Here is a 12,770-nt window from a genome sequence, read left to right as displayed (position 1 = left end):
TACAGTGCATGAGCAATGAAACTAAATTCCTAATTGAGGGTAAGTAAATGTGATCTTAAAAAGATAATAAATAAGTACCACTTCATTAATTTTAACACTGCCCTGTTTAGACTAAAGTTTTAAATGTATCAAAATGTATTTTGTATTTGCATAATTCAGCAGTACTTTAAAGGAACAGGTGCTCTTTTCATGATGGAAAAGATGCTTTCATTTTGAGTAACTTAAGATGTGGTGACTCTTTTTAGAGTGCATCTGCTTGCAATGTGAATTTTGGTGTAGGATACGTATTTTTGAGTTTGAGCAAAAATTAATTTTGTCTTCAGGAGGAATGTGCTATTGTGTTACTCCCTTGTCTCCTTTGTAAACTGCTTACACATTAAGTTACATGAAGCTGAAAAGATTCTGTCTGATGGAAACAATAGGATCTACATTTCCATCTAAATGAAAGCAGAAATTCGCTGTGGAGACAGCTTTTCCTATAGGTTCTATTTATCTGCTCGCTTTCTGCAAACAGTGGAGGCATACAATTGCTGTTAGCTTCACTTTCTTATAGCGCAGCAAATGTCAGATATGAATCCAGGATGACTATTCACAGTTTAGTACATCTATACTGGTCACAGGAAAAAATGTATTGAATTAAAAATAGGACAGGGCGATTTCAGTTTATTATGTTTTGAAATTGTTCCTCCGTTACTGAGTTGCCATAAATGCTATTTTTGCTAGATTAAAAAACAAATAAAAAAATTACACATAAGTTGACATTTCAAGTTGACAAAAGTTACTAAATTATGAAATACTACATACCAGTTCTCCTCAAAATTTTAAAGCACTGTCTTGAAATTAATGCTAGATTCTTAAACCCAATACAGTCTAAACCACATAGTAAACAGACCAGTATCAAAACCAGTCACATTTAGTGAACAATCAAGGTCAATTTTTTGTATTAAAACTATTTATAAGAGAATTAAGTACGTTGTCATTAGGCTGAGAAGAACCAGAGGCATTGATCAAGGTATAGGGAAATTTTAGTAAGTCAATTATTTCAAAGATGTGTCATAGTTTTGGTGCCATTATTTCTGGTTAACTGTTGTCACTAATGATTTTTCTTGCCAGTCTATCTCTTGGCAATGAAATGAAGGAAGGAGGACTGGTCTGGTGGCATTTTCTACCTGTAGCCTGAAAAATTGCTCTGTTGCACAGAGAACAGCCCTGGTGCTGATAAATTTGCCTGTGATGAGTAGTTCACCAGCAGTGATATTCTCCGCATTCTGTGAAATTTAAAAAAAAAAAAAATATCCCATTAAACAGAGTTCTTGAATTAAAAGAAATACTGCACATATATTTTTAATATTTAATGTAGTATGCTTGTATCCTCCTAATCAAACATTGCGGTGTTAAAATTGCTTTTTCATCAACAAAAACTTATTTTCCCCTAATCATACCAATGCTAACAAGACCTATCTCATTAATTCCATATTATTTTATAGTGTTGAATCAGGAAGCAGCATTACAAAACTCTTGTAGCTGGTATTTTTCATTTGAATGGTGCAGCAAACTCTGGGAAACTGGATGCTACTCATGAGGATAGTTTTCTGAAGAAAAATAACACCTCAGATGTGTAAGTGGAATAACTGAAATAAATTGTTCCAGTACTTCAGGTGAACATGCAATGCTTTACTCAAATGGATAGACTGAGGTATATTTAATCACAGTTTGTTATTTCTTGGTATAGGTAATGAACTTTTTCAGGTGATTGTTTCAAAAGTGAGGCAATCTACCTGAAATCTGCACATGGATTCTGCAGAAAGGGTTTTTATTTTGTGAACTTTGTCAGAAAATGCACATTTTAAGCACACTTACTCAGTGTCACACATTCATTATGTGCTGTTTAATTTCTCATAATGAAGTGCTGTGAGACGTAGTTTACCTTCTAAATAACCGATCCCTTATCCATAGTAGGAGGGTTTTGAAATAACCAAATTTACAAAACTTTTTTTAGTGTAACAATACATTATCATTTGTCTTTAGAAACTAAGGAGACAGGCACATTATGAAAATTAAAGAAAAGGAAATCAAAAAACTCACTGTTGGGGGCAGTGTCAACATTGTGTGTATGCTGTAGTGTGGAGTTCTTGGTATAATACATCTTTATCCAAGCATCCATCAGCATCACTCTTTATGGTGTTTCTCAGTCCATACTCATTTGCTTTGCCCTTTTTCTATCATGGAAGAGAAGTAATGAGTGGCTTTGGGACGGGTTCTCCGCATGAGGGCCCAGGAGAATTATGCCTGGAAGTGACTGGACGATGTGGAGTTAAGGAAGCATCAGTCAAAAGGGAGATATCTTTATTCTCCAAACAAACATCTTTGCTTTTTCTCTATGGAAAATAGTGACGGTCTTTGAAAATGCCTTTAAACGAGAACAGCAATGTATGTGATACTTATAAATGCATTAATTGTTTTCCAGAGCTGCAGTTAGGGAGATAGCAAATGTGCTAGTCCTTTTGTGAACCCTCTCACAGCAATAACTTGAGTGCTCTGCCTTTCATCTGCGAAGTAAGGGGGAATTACTATGCTGCTTCCACTGGTCAAAAATGATGCCTAGAGGGATTAAATGAGAGGGGTATGGGCAGTATCTGGTATGTGAAGACACAAAAGTACACAGATCCTTCCAAAACCATTGTTTCTTCCTGAGGAGAGTGATTCTGATACATATTCTTTTTTCTTTATGAGTGATTAAAAAAAAATATTATTACTATCTTCTTATCTTTTTTTAGCTTTGAGTGAAAGCCGGCAGGATATTTAACTCCACCATTTTGAAAGTATAAACATAGATAAAATTACAATAAAGGTGTAAGGTTGACCAAGGCTAGTGTGCCAGTTTGTGTGATTTCTGAATCGGTAAAGCTGAAATGACTGCAAAATGTAGATACATAGAGATTTTAATGAAAGACTTTTCACTTTCCACATTCAAGTTTCAAGCTAAATTGAAGCAAGATTTAGGTTACTTTCATTCTGAATATCTGCAGTTTGGAGCAGTAGTCAAATGATATTTGTGCAGAGCCATTGCTACCAGCTGGAGGTGAGCAGTATTGCTGGGCAGTTGGCAGCTCAGAAGGCTAACTCAGATTTGCAGATATCTACGTGAGACACAAAGCACTAGGGAAGTTCATTTTAGAAGCAGTTTAGTGTTGTTTTACTGATTGTGATACTATTGCTATATTTACTTTAAAACTAATTCAATATAATTCAAATTCTGATACAATTACTAAAATGTAAAAGAGAACTTTGTCATATAATTTAAATAAACAAACTAATTCTGGATAACCCATATTATGTAAAAAGTGTTTATATGTATTTATATAAATAATTGGGATTATTAATATGGAGAATTGAGGTAGGAATATATTAGGATTGTTTTCTGTAGTGAAAACATGGATGATTTAAGTTTAAATACAATGATTGGAGATTATTCAAGCGAATGTGGTATATGGCATTTATGTTGACTTCAGGTATTTTTCTTATTTTGAAACGGAGACAGCTACTTGTTCACAGATCATCTTGGATTTGAAGTGACACCTCTCTCTGATTCCTAATTGAATAACTTTCATCTACCATGTTTGACATCACTTGCTGTGTAATTCTGCACTCTTCAGGCAAGTGAGAGAATTTTTTTGTGTGATAGTGCAGATTTTTCTAGAGGTAACAGAAATGCTAGCTGCCAGAAAGTGGAATAGTACTTCATCTGTCTGAGACTTAGTCTTTGGAAAAAAATAGAAAAAAGAAAATGCGGGAATGATTTTAATGCTTAGCAATTCAATAATTTTGGAAATTTGGGGTCTGATTTTGGCAGGAAAGAAATACGTAATTTTTGTATTTTCAGGTTTTTTTATTTTCATTTCCTTAGGCCCTGCTTCTATTTCCCCTTTTACTTTATGCATGCATCATGTATTTGTGAGTGCAAGTGCATGTGTACTTGCAAAAACGTACTCAGACAAGCCATGTAAGTTCCAGTAATCTTAAAACCAAAATGGCACAGAACTGCTCAGTCTTTCCTTGTCTTGGAAACTGAGTAATTCTGCAATAATTCTTCTGAAAGTCAGGTCTAATTTGCTTCATGATGACTTAAATTTATTATGCTTTTTTTAATTTTTGAAAAAAGATCATATTTGGGATTTTTGAGTGTGAGCAACTTGTTTTCTACAAGCACATGTAGAAAGAGGCTTCATGTTTGTTGCGTCTTTGAAAGTAATGGGTTGCTTCACAGAGAAAGACTGAAATGTCCAAGGAATGGTAACAACTTTTATGAGCACTGCAGCATAAATGCAAAGCACATATATAAGCTTATTTTGAAAAATTTAATATTTATGTGCATCTTGTATCTTGGATGGGATGGTAGTTCTGAATGCCAACTGCAGCACTGCCATATGAGGGCAATTAGAAGTGTGTTGTGGTTTGAGAATAAGTAAGTTTTCTGGGATATGCTGTGGTCAAGCCATTAGGTGCTCAGATTTTAATATTGGCACCTGGTGTGGCCACTGGGGACATTGGATACACCTCTGAGAACACAGGGGTTAAAAAGCAGAGCACTCCTGGGGGAAGCTCTCTTGGGTTCTGGTGAGGAAAGAGTTCGGATCTCTGCCCCGTTCAGCTGCTACTGGCTGGGCAGGGGAGGGGAAGCCATGCGGCCGGGTGAGGTAGGCTGGGCCTTGGACAGCGACGGGACGTGAAGAGGCCCCCCGAGGATGGAAGGGTGGGAGAAACACCAGGAGGCATCGGGCAGCCCCCCAAGAGAGAGAGTACAGCCTGTGCCTGGGACTCTGCTATCTTGAAACTTGATAACTTGTGCCGGCAGCGCAGTCGAGAAGGAGAAGAAGCGGGGGGGTTCAGCGAGAAGGTGTCCCGCCGCTTGTGGGAGCTTTGGGTGGGCAGAGCCCGAGCTTTTAACCCTTTTTCGGACAATGAAGGCTTTGCAGAGCATTAACCTTTCCTAGTAGAGAGGTAGAGATAAAATGGAAGAAGGAAATGGGCAAGTGTGAAGGTCTGGGCAAGTGAAAGATGCCAGAAGAGTGGAGAAGAATCTTAGATGGGAAAAGATGATGAAGTGACCTTGGCTGGGCTTTTCTTGTATAGCCCATGGACAGAACAATGTTTCCTGTGACACAGAGACTGCATCCATGGGGAAGCAATGGCTCAGAGCCAAGAGGGTTCAGTGTTGGTACCCCTTGGCCCCAGGGGGTGAAATCTGGGGGGGGCAGGTGTCCCGAAATTGAGAGACTGTGCTCTTTTTGGAACAGGACAAAGCATCCTTGAAAGGAAAACCCTAGGAGCAGCTCTGGTCCATGTGCAGTGGTGAGAGCACTGGCATGGAAGGAAGAGGTCACGATGTCAGTGTTCTCCAGGCAGTGCCATGAGTGACATGGAAACACACGAGGTTTCAACTGTGTTTCCTGGGGAAGCCTCTGGCACAAGGACTCCTCTCCTCTTGATGAACTGAGAATTGATTGTCTGAAGGGTGGTGATGGACCCTGAGTTGGTGATCTGAGGGATAGATGTATTGGAAATTTGATGGGGGGAGAAGGAAATGTTTTTGGGAAGTTTTCATTTTCCCTGTGTGTTTCTTGTTATTTAAAGTTGCAGTTTAATAAAGTTTTTAAACTTTTTAATAAAGTTTTCTTTTCTTTATTTCTAAGTGGGGGCCTGCTTTGCGTGTTCCTGATCACATCTCACAGCAGACACCAGGGAGCATATATTTTCATTGGGGCACTGGCATTTTGCCAGACTCAAACCATGACAAAGTGGAAGGCAAAACAATGCATTGAGGAACGGTAGCTAAGGTCAGCATATACTTTATTTACTATGACATTCCAAATCAATAAAAAATCACAAGATGGATGAGGTTTGCAGGGACTTCTGGAGATAGATCAATCAAACCTCTTACTCTGAGCAAGATTGCTTGGGACAATGTCAGAGCAGTTTTCAGGTGTCTTCAGAGACACTCCCTGGGCAACTTAGTCCAGTGTTTGGTCTGGGTAAAGTGGCTCATTCTTGGTACCAAAATTGGCCAGATAGAAACATAGGTTCTTCTAACACTGTTTTGAGTATTAGAAATCAGGCATCCATCCTCTCAGTGACCAGCATTTTGCTGGTCACGCAGAGGATCCTTCCTGCAATCAAGTGCCTTGAATGTCAGGTAAACAGAGCTTTTAGCATAAACAACAAGTACATATTCATCACCTATCCCTGATTACCTAATCTATATGTATTACTGTATTTTACAAACCACACCCCTTGTTGAAGTCCTTATGTGGCCCTTCTCAGGTCTTTTTTGGTGGTCTTTAATGTCCGGTGTCCTTTTTAAGTGGCTTTTCCTCAAACCCAGCTTTTGAGTTAGCACAGTGTTACTGGTTTGTATAACTTCTGCTTTGTCAGCCTTGCAGAGCTGAGCTGGCATCCTGCTTACATTTTGCACAACTCCTGTTTGCCTAAGTTACATCCTTTATCTATTTCTCCAGTGTTGTGCTATTCTGTTTGACTGCCCTTATGAGAGTAAAATGCTGTTCTGTTCCACTGCTCCTATCAAGTCTCCCCTTCTCTGGAGACTAAATTCCTTAAGGGAGCTGGTCTAATATCTGTATTTCATTTTATGTGTACAACATTACAACAACTGAGTCACAATGCAGACTAAAACACACAGAGCAATTATTATTGCTTGTTATTATTATGGTGACAATTACAAACATGTATTAAAGTCCAGCTGGGTAACCATGAAGTAGGTTTGATCCAGATTTCTTCAGATCCCCAGGAAGTGTCCACAGGAAGTGTCATCTTGAGCTGTGCTTTGTCAAATTTGTGTTTGTTTCCAGATTTCCTGGACATTTGTAGACACTCTACCATTTTGATCAATATATACAGGGCGACTGATGTTAATGACAGTGCATACTTTTGTGATGCCAAGAGAAAATCTAGTGCCGTTTGTTTTTGTAAAGTGACATGTGACAAGCTCTTAACTTCTTTCTGCAATGCAGTAATGACATCTATAGTATGATTTTCTCTCTATATTTTATATAAATATTTTAATCTTTTATATGTATATCTTTTTATATAAAGAAAATTGTCTTAATCCATTATTGCCTTCTCTAATTCACTTACTCCTAGCCAGGCTAAAAACCACCATACAAAGCTATAAAATGTTGTCACAGCAGTAGCTTGGGTGCTCTGCTCTTGGTCGCTCAGTTACAGCATTTAAGGTGCATTTTATGCACTCCAAATAGCTTCTTATCCATAGTCCTGTGGGCTCCTGGTCTTTATCAATTATTGTTATGTTAAGGACTGAGGCTTTGGAAGTACAAATGCCTTTCCAGCCTAGGGGCAACACTTTATGAGTTTTATTCCCACATATCCAATAACATTCTGTTGCATTTGGTATTGGCCAAGGATGGTTTACTTTGGTCCATATGAAGTGTTTGAGTGCACTGTCTGTGATTTCCAACAGAAGTTCTGATTTCAGTGTCCTGTTCCTTTAGGGGGGTTACATCTTTGCACATATGTAGGATCCTAAGAGATGTTGGCAAGTGTTTGCACACTGACTGGTTTGTCTACTTCTTGGTAAAAGAAGTAACCATATTAATTTCTTCTGGAACTCAGTTGCTGTAAATGGTTAAATAGTTTCATTAAAAAAACTGTTACACAACCCCATAGAAACAGGTTGGGGCAATATATTTCTAGGATGAAAAGAAGTGTAAAAATAAGAAAATTACTTCCTTCAGTCCTTGAAAAACTTAGAGTCTAAATCCCTCTGCTGGCAATTCATTGTTTGTAGGTGACCCATTGTGTTTGTAAGAAACAACTGATAAACCCAGAAGGATTTGGCATGATTGCAGTAGTTGCTTTTCAGAGAAGAGAACATAAGAGAGTTTTTAATTTGTGATAAAACAAGGGAGGATAATGACATGGGAGAAAGGTGGAGAGAGCATTGTAGCAGAACTGGCAAGGAAGCTGTGGTTTCTTTCTTGAAAAATGTTTGTCATCTTAGTGGAGAAATTGAGAAGTTGGTTTTATTTTCTTTTTTGCTGTACTTTTGCTGCACTGTCTTAGGCTCTGCAAGTGATGCTGCAGAGGTAAAATTTTATATTGGATTTAAATCAATAAATGTTGCTCCAAAATCAGGATATGGAGGCAGATGGAAAGAAGAGCAACTTGTTAGAAACTCTTCTGTTTGTTTTTTTTACTGCCAGACATTCTTTGTCCCTCTTTCACTGCTGTGGAAACAATGCGGATGCCAGTGTGCATTTTGGATAGCATTTTATGTGTGGCAGCAAAAGTTAATGTGCTAGGGCTTGAAGTTATGACTCTGAAATAACAAGAATAAACCAGGTATTGAAATGCCTTTATTTTGTGTCTTCCTTCATGCTTTGGCTTTAGTATTACTTTAAAAAGAAGAAAGGGTTTAGTAGGAAGAAAGAGATAAAACTGGTTTCTTGTTGAAATGGTATAGCACTTCATACGTTTTCTGAGATATTTCCATCATGCAATTTTTTTTCTTGCAGAGGACCCATAATCACATAATAAAACATTAATAGCACTACTCTTAAAAGATTTAGTTCCTAGCATGAGCATATGTAAATTCAGTGTTCAAAGTGTGTAAGAGATTAAGCTTTTGTATCTACTGTGAATGTATAATTGATTTACTTTTTCCAGTCTTAAAATTAAAAGTGGTGTTCCAAGTGTGTGCTGTAATTGGATCCTACATAGAGAGATATGTTAAAAACGTTTTTGGAAAAGCTTGTATATACTAAGAAGTATAATTACTCTACTTTGTATTTTGGACAGGAATGTGTTTATTGTTCATGAACTCCAGAGGGCTGGGGAGTTTCTTGCATTCTGACTTCCTTTATTGTATTTTCTTAGGACACATTTTATGCAGATAACTAATCTAAGAATATTTGCCCTGGCATACAGAACTACAGATGCATTTAATGTCTTTATGGTGATTTTCCTGCCTCAGCTTCCCTCAAAACTCTCAGGAAAAAAATCCACATAGCTTGCAAAGTACAGCAGTAGAGCACAAAATCTTAATTTATGTATGTTTATTCAATGCATATGTTATAGCTATTGAATCAACAGAGGATTAGAGTATACTAGTAACGACTAGTCCAAATAATACTATAAGGTCCAGCTTTGTATTTTTCTTACTTATTTTGCTTTAGTGGGCCAGGAGTAGATATGAATGTAATTGCAACTGTAATTCTTAAAATCATCAAGTAATTTGGATTGGAAGGGACCTTAAAGACTATCAATTTCCAACCCCCTTGTATCAAAGAATTATTTTTCAGCCAGTTTGGGGTTTTTGTTGTTTTGGGAGTTTTTGGTATTTTTTTGTTTGTTTGTTTGTTTGTTTGTGTGTTTTGTTTTGTTTTGTTTTATTCTTAAAGGAATCTTGGTAATTATCATACTGATGAAATTTTCATATTGAGCTCCTATCCAACATCAAGGGGCAGATTCCTTGATGTTGGGCAGTAGCTCTGACGTGAGGGAGTGGGATGTGGCCTTTTCTTAGTTCGGTAGGGATGATGTTATATATACCTTACATGAAACTTTTAGTAACATTAGCTATTGCATTTTTTTTTTTCCTCTCCAGAGAACAAATTCATTTGGAACTAGTAATGCAGATTTCCCCCCTGGGGACCCTGGAATGTACCAGTTGGATGTTACACTAAGAAGAGGACAGAATCTAGCTGCACGGGACCGTGGAGGTAAGTGAGCTAGTGAGCACTGCCTTAATAATTGGGAAGTTGCATATTCATTGGGTAAATTTATATGTGGGTACTGAAATTAAAATATGCTGGGGAACATAAGTAGTGACTGGACAGCGGCTGGATGTGACCATGCAGTCGCATGGTCTGAGCCCAGCCATCCAGACGGTTCTTAACCCATCTTAACCTCCCAGTGAGGAAGGCATCTGCCTAAACCATGGATTGCCAGGTTATCCAGGAGAATGCTGTGGGAGACAGTAAGAAAGGCTTTGCTGAAATCCAGGTACACAGCCTTTCCATCATCCACCAGTACACAGCCTTTCCATCATTTACAGCCTTTCCATCATCCACCAGGCATGTCACTTGGTCATAAAACGAGATCATGTTGGTTAAACAGAACCTGCCTTTCTTAAACCACTGTTGTCTGGATTTGATCCCTTGATAGTCCTGTATGGTGCTGTATGATCACACTCAAGAGAATCTGCTCCATAGCCTGCCAAGGTACTGTCAGGCTGACAGGCCTGTAGTTCCCTCGATCCACTTTCCAGCCCTTTCTGTGAATGGCCAGCATGTTGGCTAATCCCGAGTCATCTGGACCTGATGATAAATAAATGATAGAGGGCAGCTTGGTGAGCTCTTCCACCAGCTCCCTCAGTACTCCTGGGTAAATGCCATCTGATCCCCTAGACTTGTAACTGCCCAAATGGCTTCACAAGTCACTAATTCCTCTTGTATTACAAGATGTTTATTCTCAGCCCTGTCTACCAGCTCAAGGGCTAGTTTCCCTGAGAATAATTGGTCTTACTGGTCTTACTGTTACAGACTAAGGCAAAGACGGCATTAAGTACCTCAGCCTTTTTCTCATCCTTGGAAACAGTGTTTCCCCTTGCATTCAAAAAAGGATTGTGGTTTTACTTGGCCCTCCTTTTGTTGTTAATAATTTATAAAAACTCTTTTAATTTTCTTTCACAGCAGTGGACAGATTGATTTTGGGCTTTTTTCTCTCTAATTTTCTCTTTACATGACCTAATGACATCCTTTTAGCCTTTCTTAGTTGCCTGCCCTTTCTTACAAAGGTCATAAGCCCCTTTTTTTTCCCTTGAGTTCCAGCAAAAGTTTTCTGTTGACAAGGCTTCCCTGACAGCTCATCTCTCAGCGCATAGGGACTTCTGACTTCTGTATCTATAAGATTTTGTTCTTAAACTGTGTCCGGCCTTCCTGGACCTCTTTATTTCCCAGCAGACTCTCTGAACCAATTCCAGAACAGGCTGAAGTCCACCCTCCAGAAGTCCAAGGCAGAGGTTTTTTTCCTTACTTCACCAAGAATTAGAAACTCTATCACTATGCCCAAGATGGGCATTCTGACCACCACATCTCTCACCAATCCCTTCCCTACTCAAAAAGAGCAGATCTAGTGGAATCTCAACCCTGGTAGCCTCCCTTGCCAGCTGTGACAGGAAATTCAACACACTCCAAGAATCTCCTAGGCTGCCTCCTCTCTGCTGTGTTGAGTTTCGAGCACACATTCAGCCAGTCAAAATCTGCCACAAGAGCAAGAATTATCAATTGGGAAATGTCAGCCAGCCACCTATACAATGCTTCATCCACCTCCTCATCGTGGTTGAGTGGTCTGTAAGAGACTCTCACAAGGATGTCTGCCTTGTTGGCTCCCCCTGAATCTTGAGCACTCAAAGTTAACCATCACTATTCTTGAGCTGTATACACTGAAACACTCCATGATATACAGAGCCACCCTATCACCTCTTCTTCCTCGCCTGACCCTTCTGAAGTGCTTCTAAACAGCCACAGCAGCACTCCAGTCAAACAAGTCATTCTACCATGTTTCTGTAATGGTGATTTGTCTCACAGCTTTTCTACTTCAGAATGACCTCCAGTTCCTCCTGTTTGTTATCCCTACTGGGGTCATCTGCTTTAGCTAAGTTATCAGTTTCAACTCTGATGCTGGTCTGAGCCCTGCTGGGCTCATATTTAGTGTGCAATGTTTTATCCCCTTCTCCCTTCAAACCTACTTTACAGCACTCTCAATCAACCCTTCCAACTCACAAGCTAGAACCATTTTTCCTCTTTTAGATGTTCCAAGGCTGTCAGCAAAAGACTGATTCTTCCCTCTCTTGTCTTTCAACTCAATACCACTCCCACCTTAACCATGCAGAAGTTCCTGGTACAGTCAAGGGATGCTTCATTTCCAAACTATCTACATGAAGTCAAGACCTAAGAGAATTCCTGAGGTTGTAGAGTGGTTCCAAGGAGCAGGGCAGTGGGCACACCATAATGTAGTGTCCATACACAGGATTAATTTAAATACATGATCTTTGACTTCAAAATCATCACCACTGTTTGAATAACCAAGGAACAAGTTAGTTGTGCTAGACAAAATGTTTTTGTGCCACTGAAATTCTGCCCCAGGAATTACAGGTGTGAATGAAGGTTACTCATGAGACCACCCTATTCCACTGTTGTAGTTTTTGAAACAAGGAGATATTAACTTCAGGTGAAGAGTACTGACATCTTGTGGCTGGATGAAATAATGCAAAGAATGCTGCTCATAACCCTTCTAATTTATGTTTAGAAGATCGTGTTGCAGTTTTAAAACAAGGTATTTCTTTTGGATGTATTTTCCAGTGGATACAAATGCAGAGTTCTAAAATATGCTGGTCTCTTGAAAAGCCCTAAAAGTTAAAGGAAGAAAAGAAGCCTTGTCTTACAATTTTGCTGCTATTAATGATGCAGTTGTGACTGAAGCTGGAGTTACTGTTTATTTTAAGATAGTCTTTGGTCAGTTAGTTTCACATGCACTCCTAGATGACTGCAAGTCCCTATGCCCACTGACCCTGAGACTCCTCCTCTCACAGGTGGTTCAGTCCTTGTGATGCTTCCACATACACGTCCTATGCGTATGGCATTCATATGGCATATTTAACATTTTGTCATACCCATCAGGGTTGTTTTTCTGATCACACTTGTTAATCAGTTGTTTGAAGAGGCTTTGTACAG

At 38.9% G+C, this 12,770-nt stretch overlaps 1 protein-coding gene across 2 annotated transcripts in view; it reads left to right on the top strand.

Annotated features, from left to right (window-relative positions):
* Positions 1-12,770, top strand: part of MCTP1 (multiple C2 and transmembrane domain containing 1) — a 217,926-nt gene that overhangs the window by 51,432 nt on the left and 153,724 nt on the right. For both annotated transcript variants that reach the window (XM_064735559.1, XM_064735558.1), the window contains exon 2: positions 9,641-9,755. In XM_064735559.1, the coding sequence (XP_064591629.1) occupies positions 9,641-9,755 (115 nt within the window). The remainder of the gene's footprint in view (positions 1-9,640; positions 9,756-12,770) is intronic.

This window comes from Zonotrichia leucophrys, chromosome Z (assembly GCF_028769735.1).
Source record: "Zonotrichia leucophrys gambelii isolate GWCS_2022_RI chromosome Z, RI_Zleu_2.0, whole genome shotgun sequence".
Taxonomy (NCBI): domain Eukaryota; kingdom Metazoa; phylum Chordata; class Aves; order Passeriformes; family Passerellidae; genus Zonotrichia; species Zonotrichia leucophrys.
The sequence above is the reverse complement of the archived record's forward strand: the minus strand, read 5'-3'. Positions and strand labels throughout refer to the sequence as shown.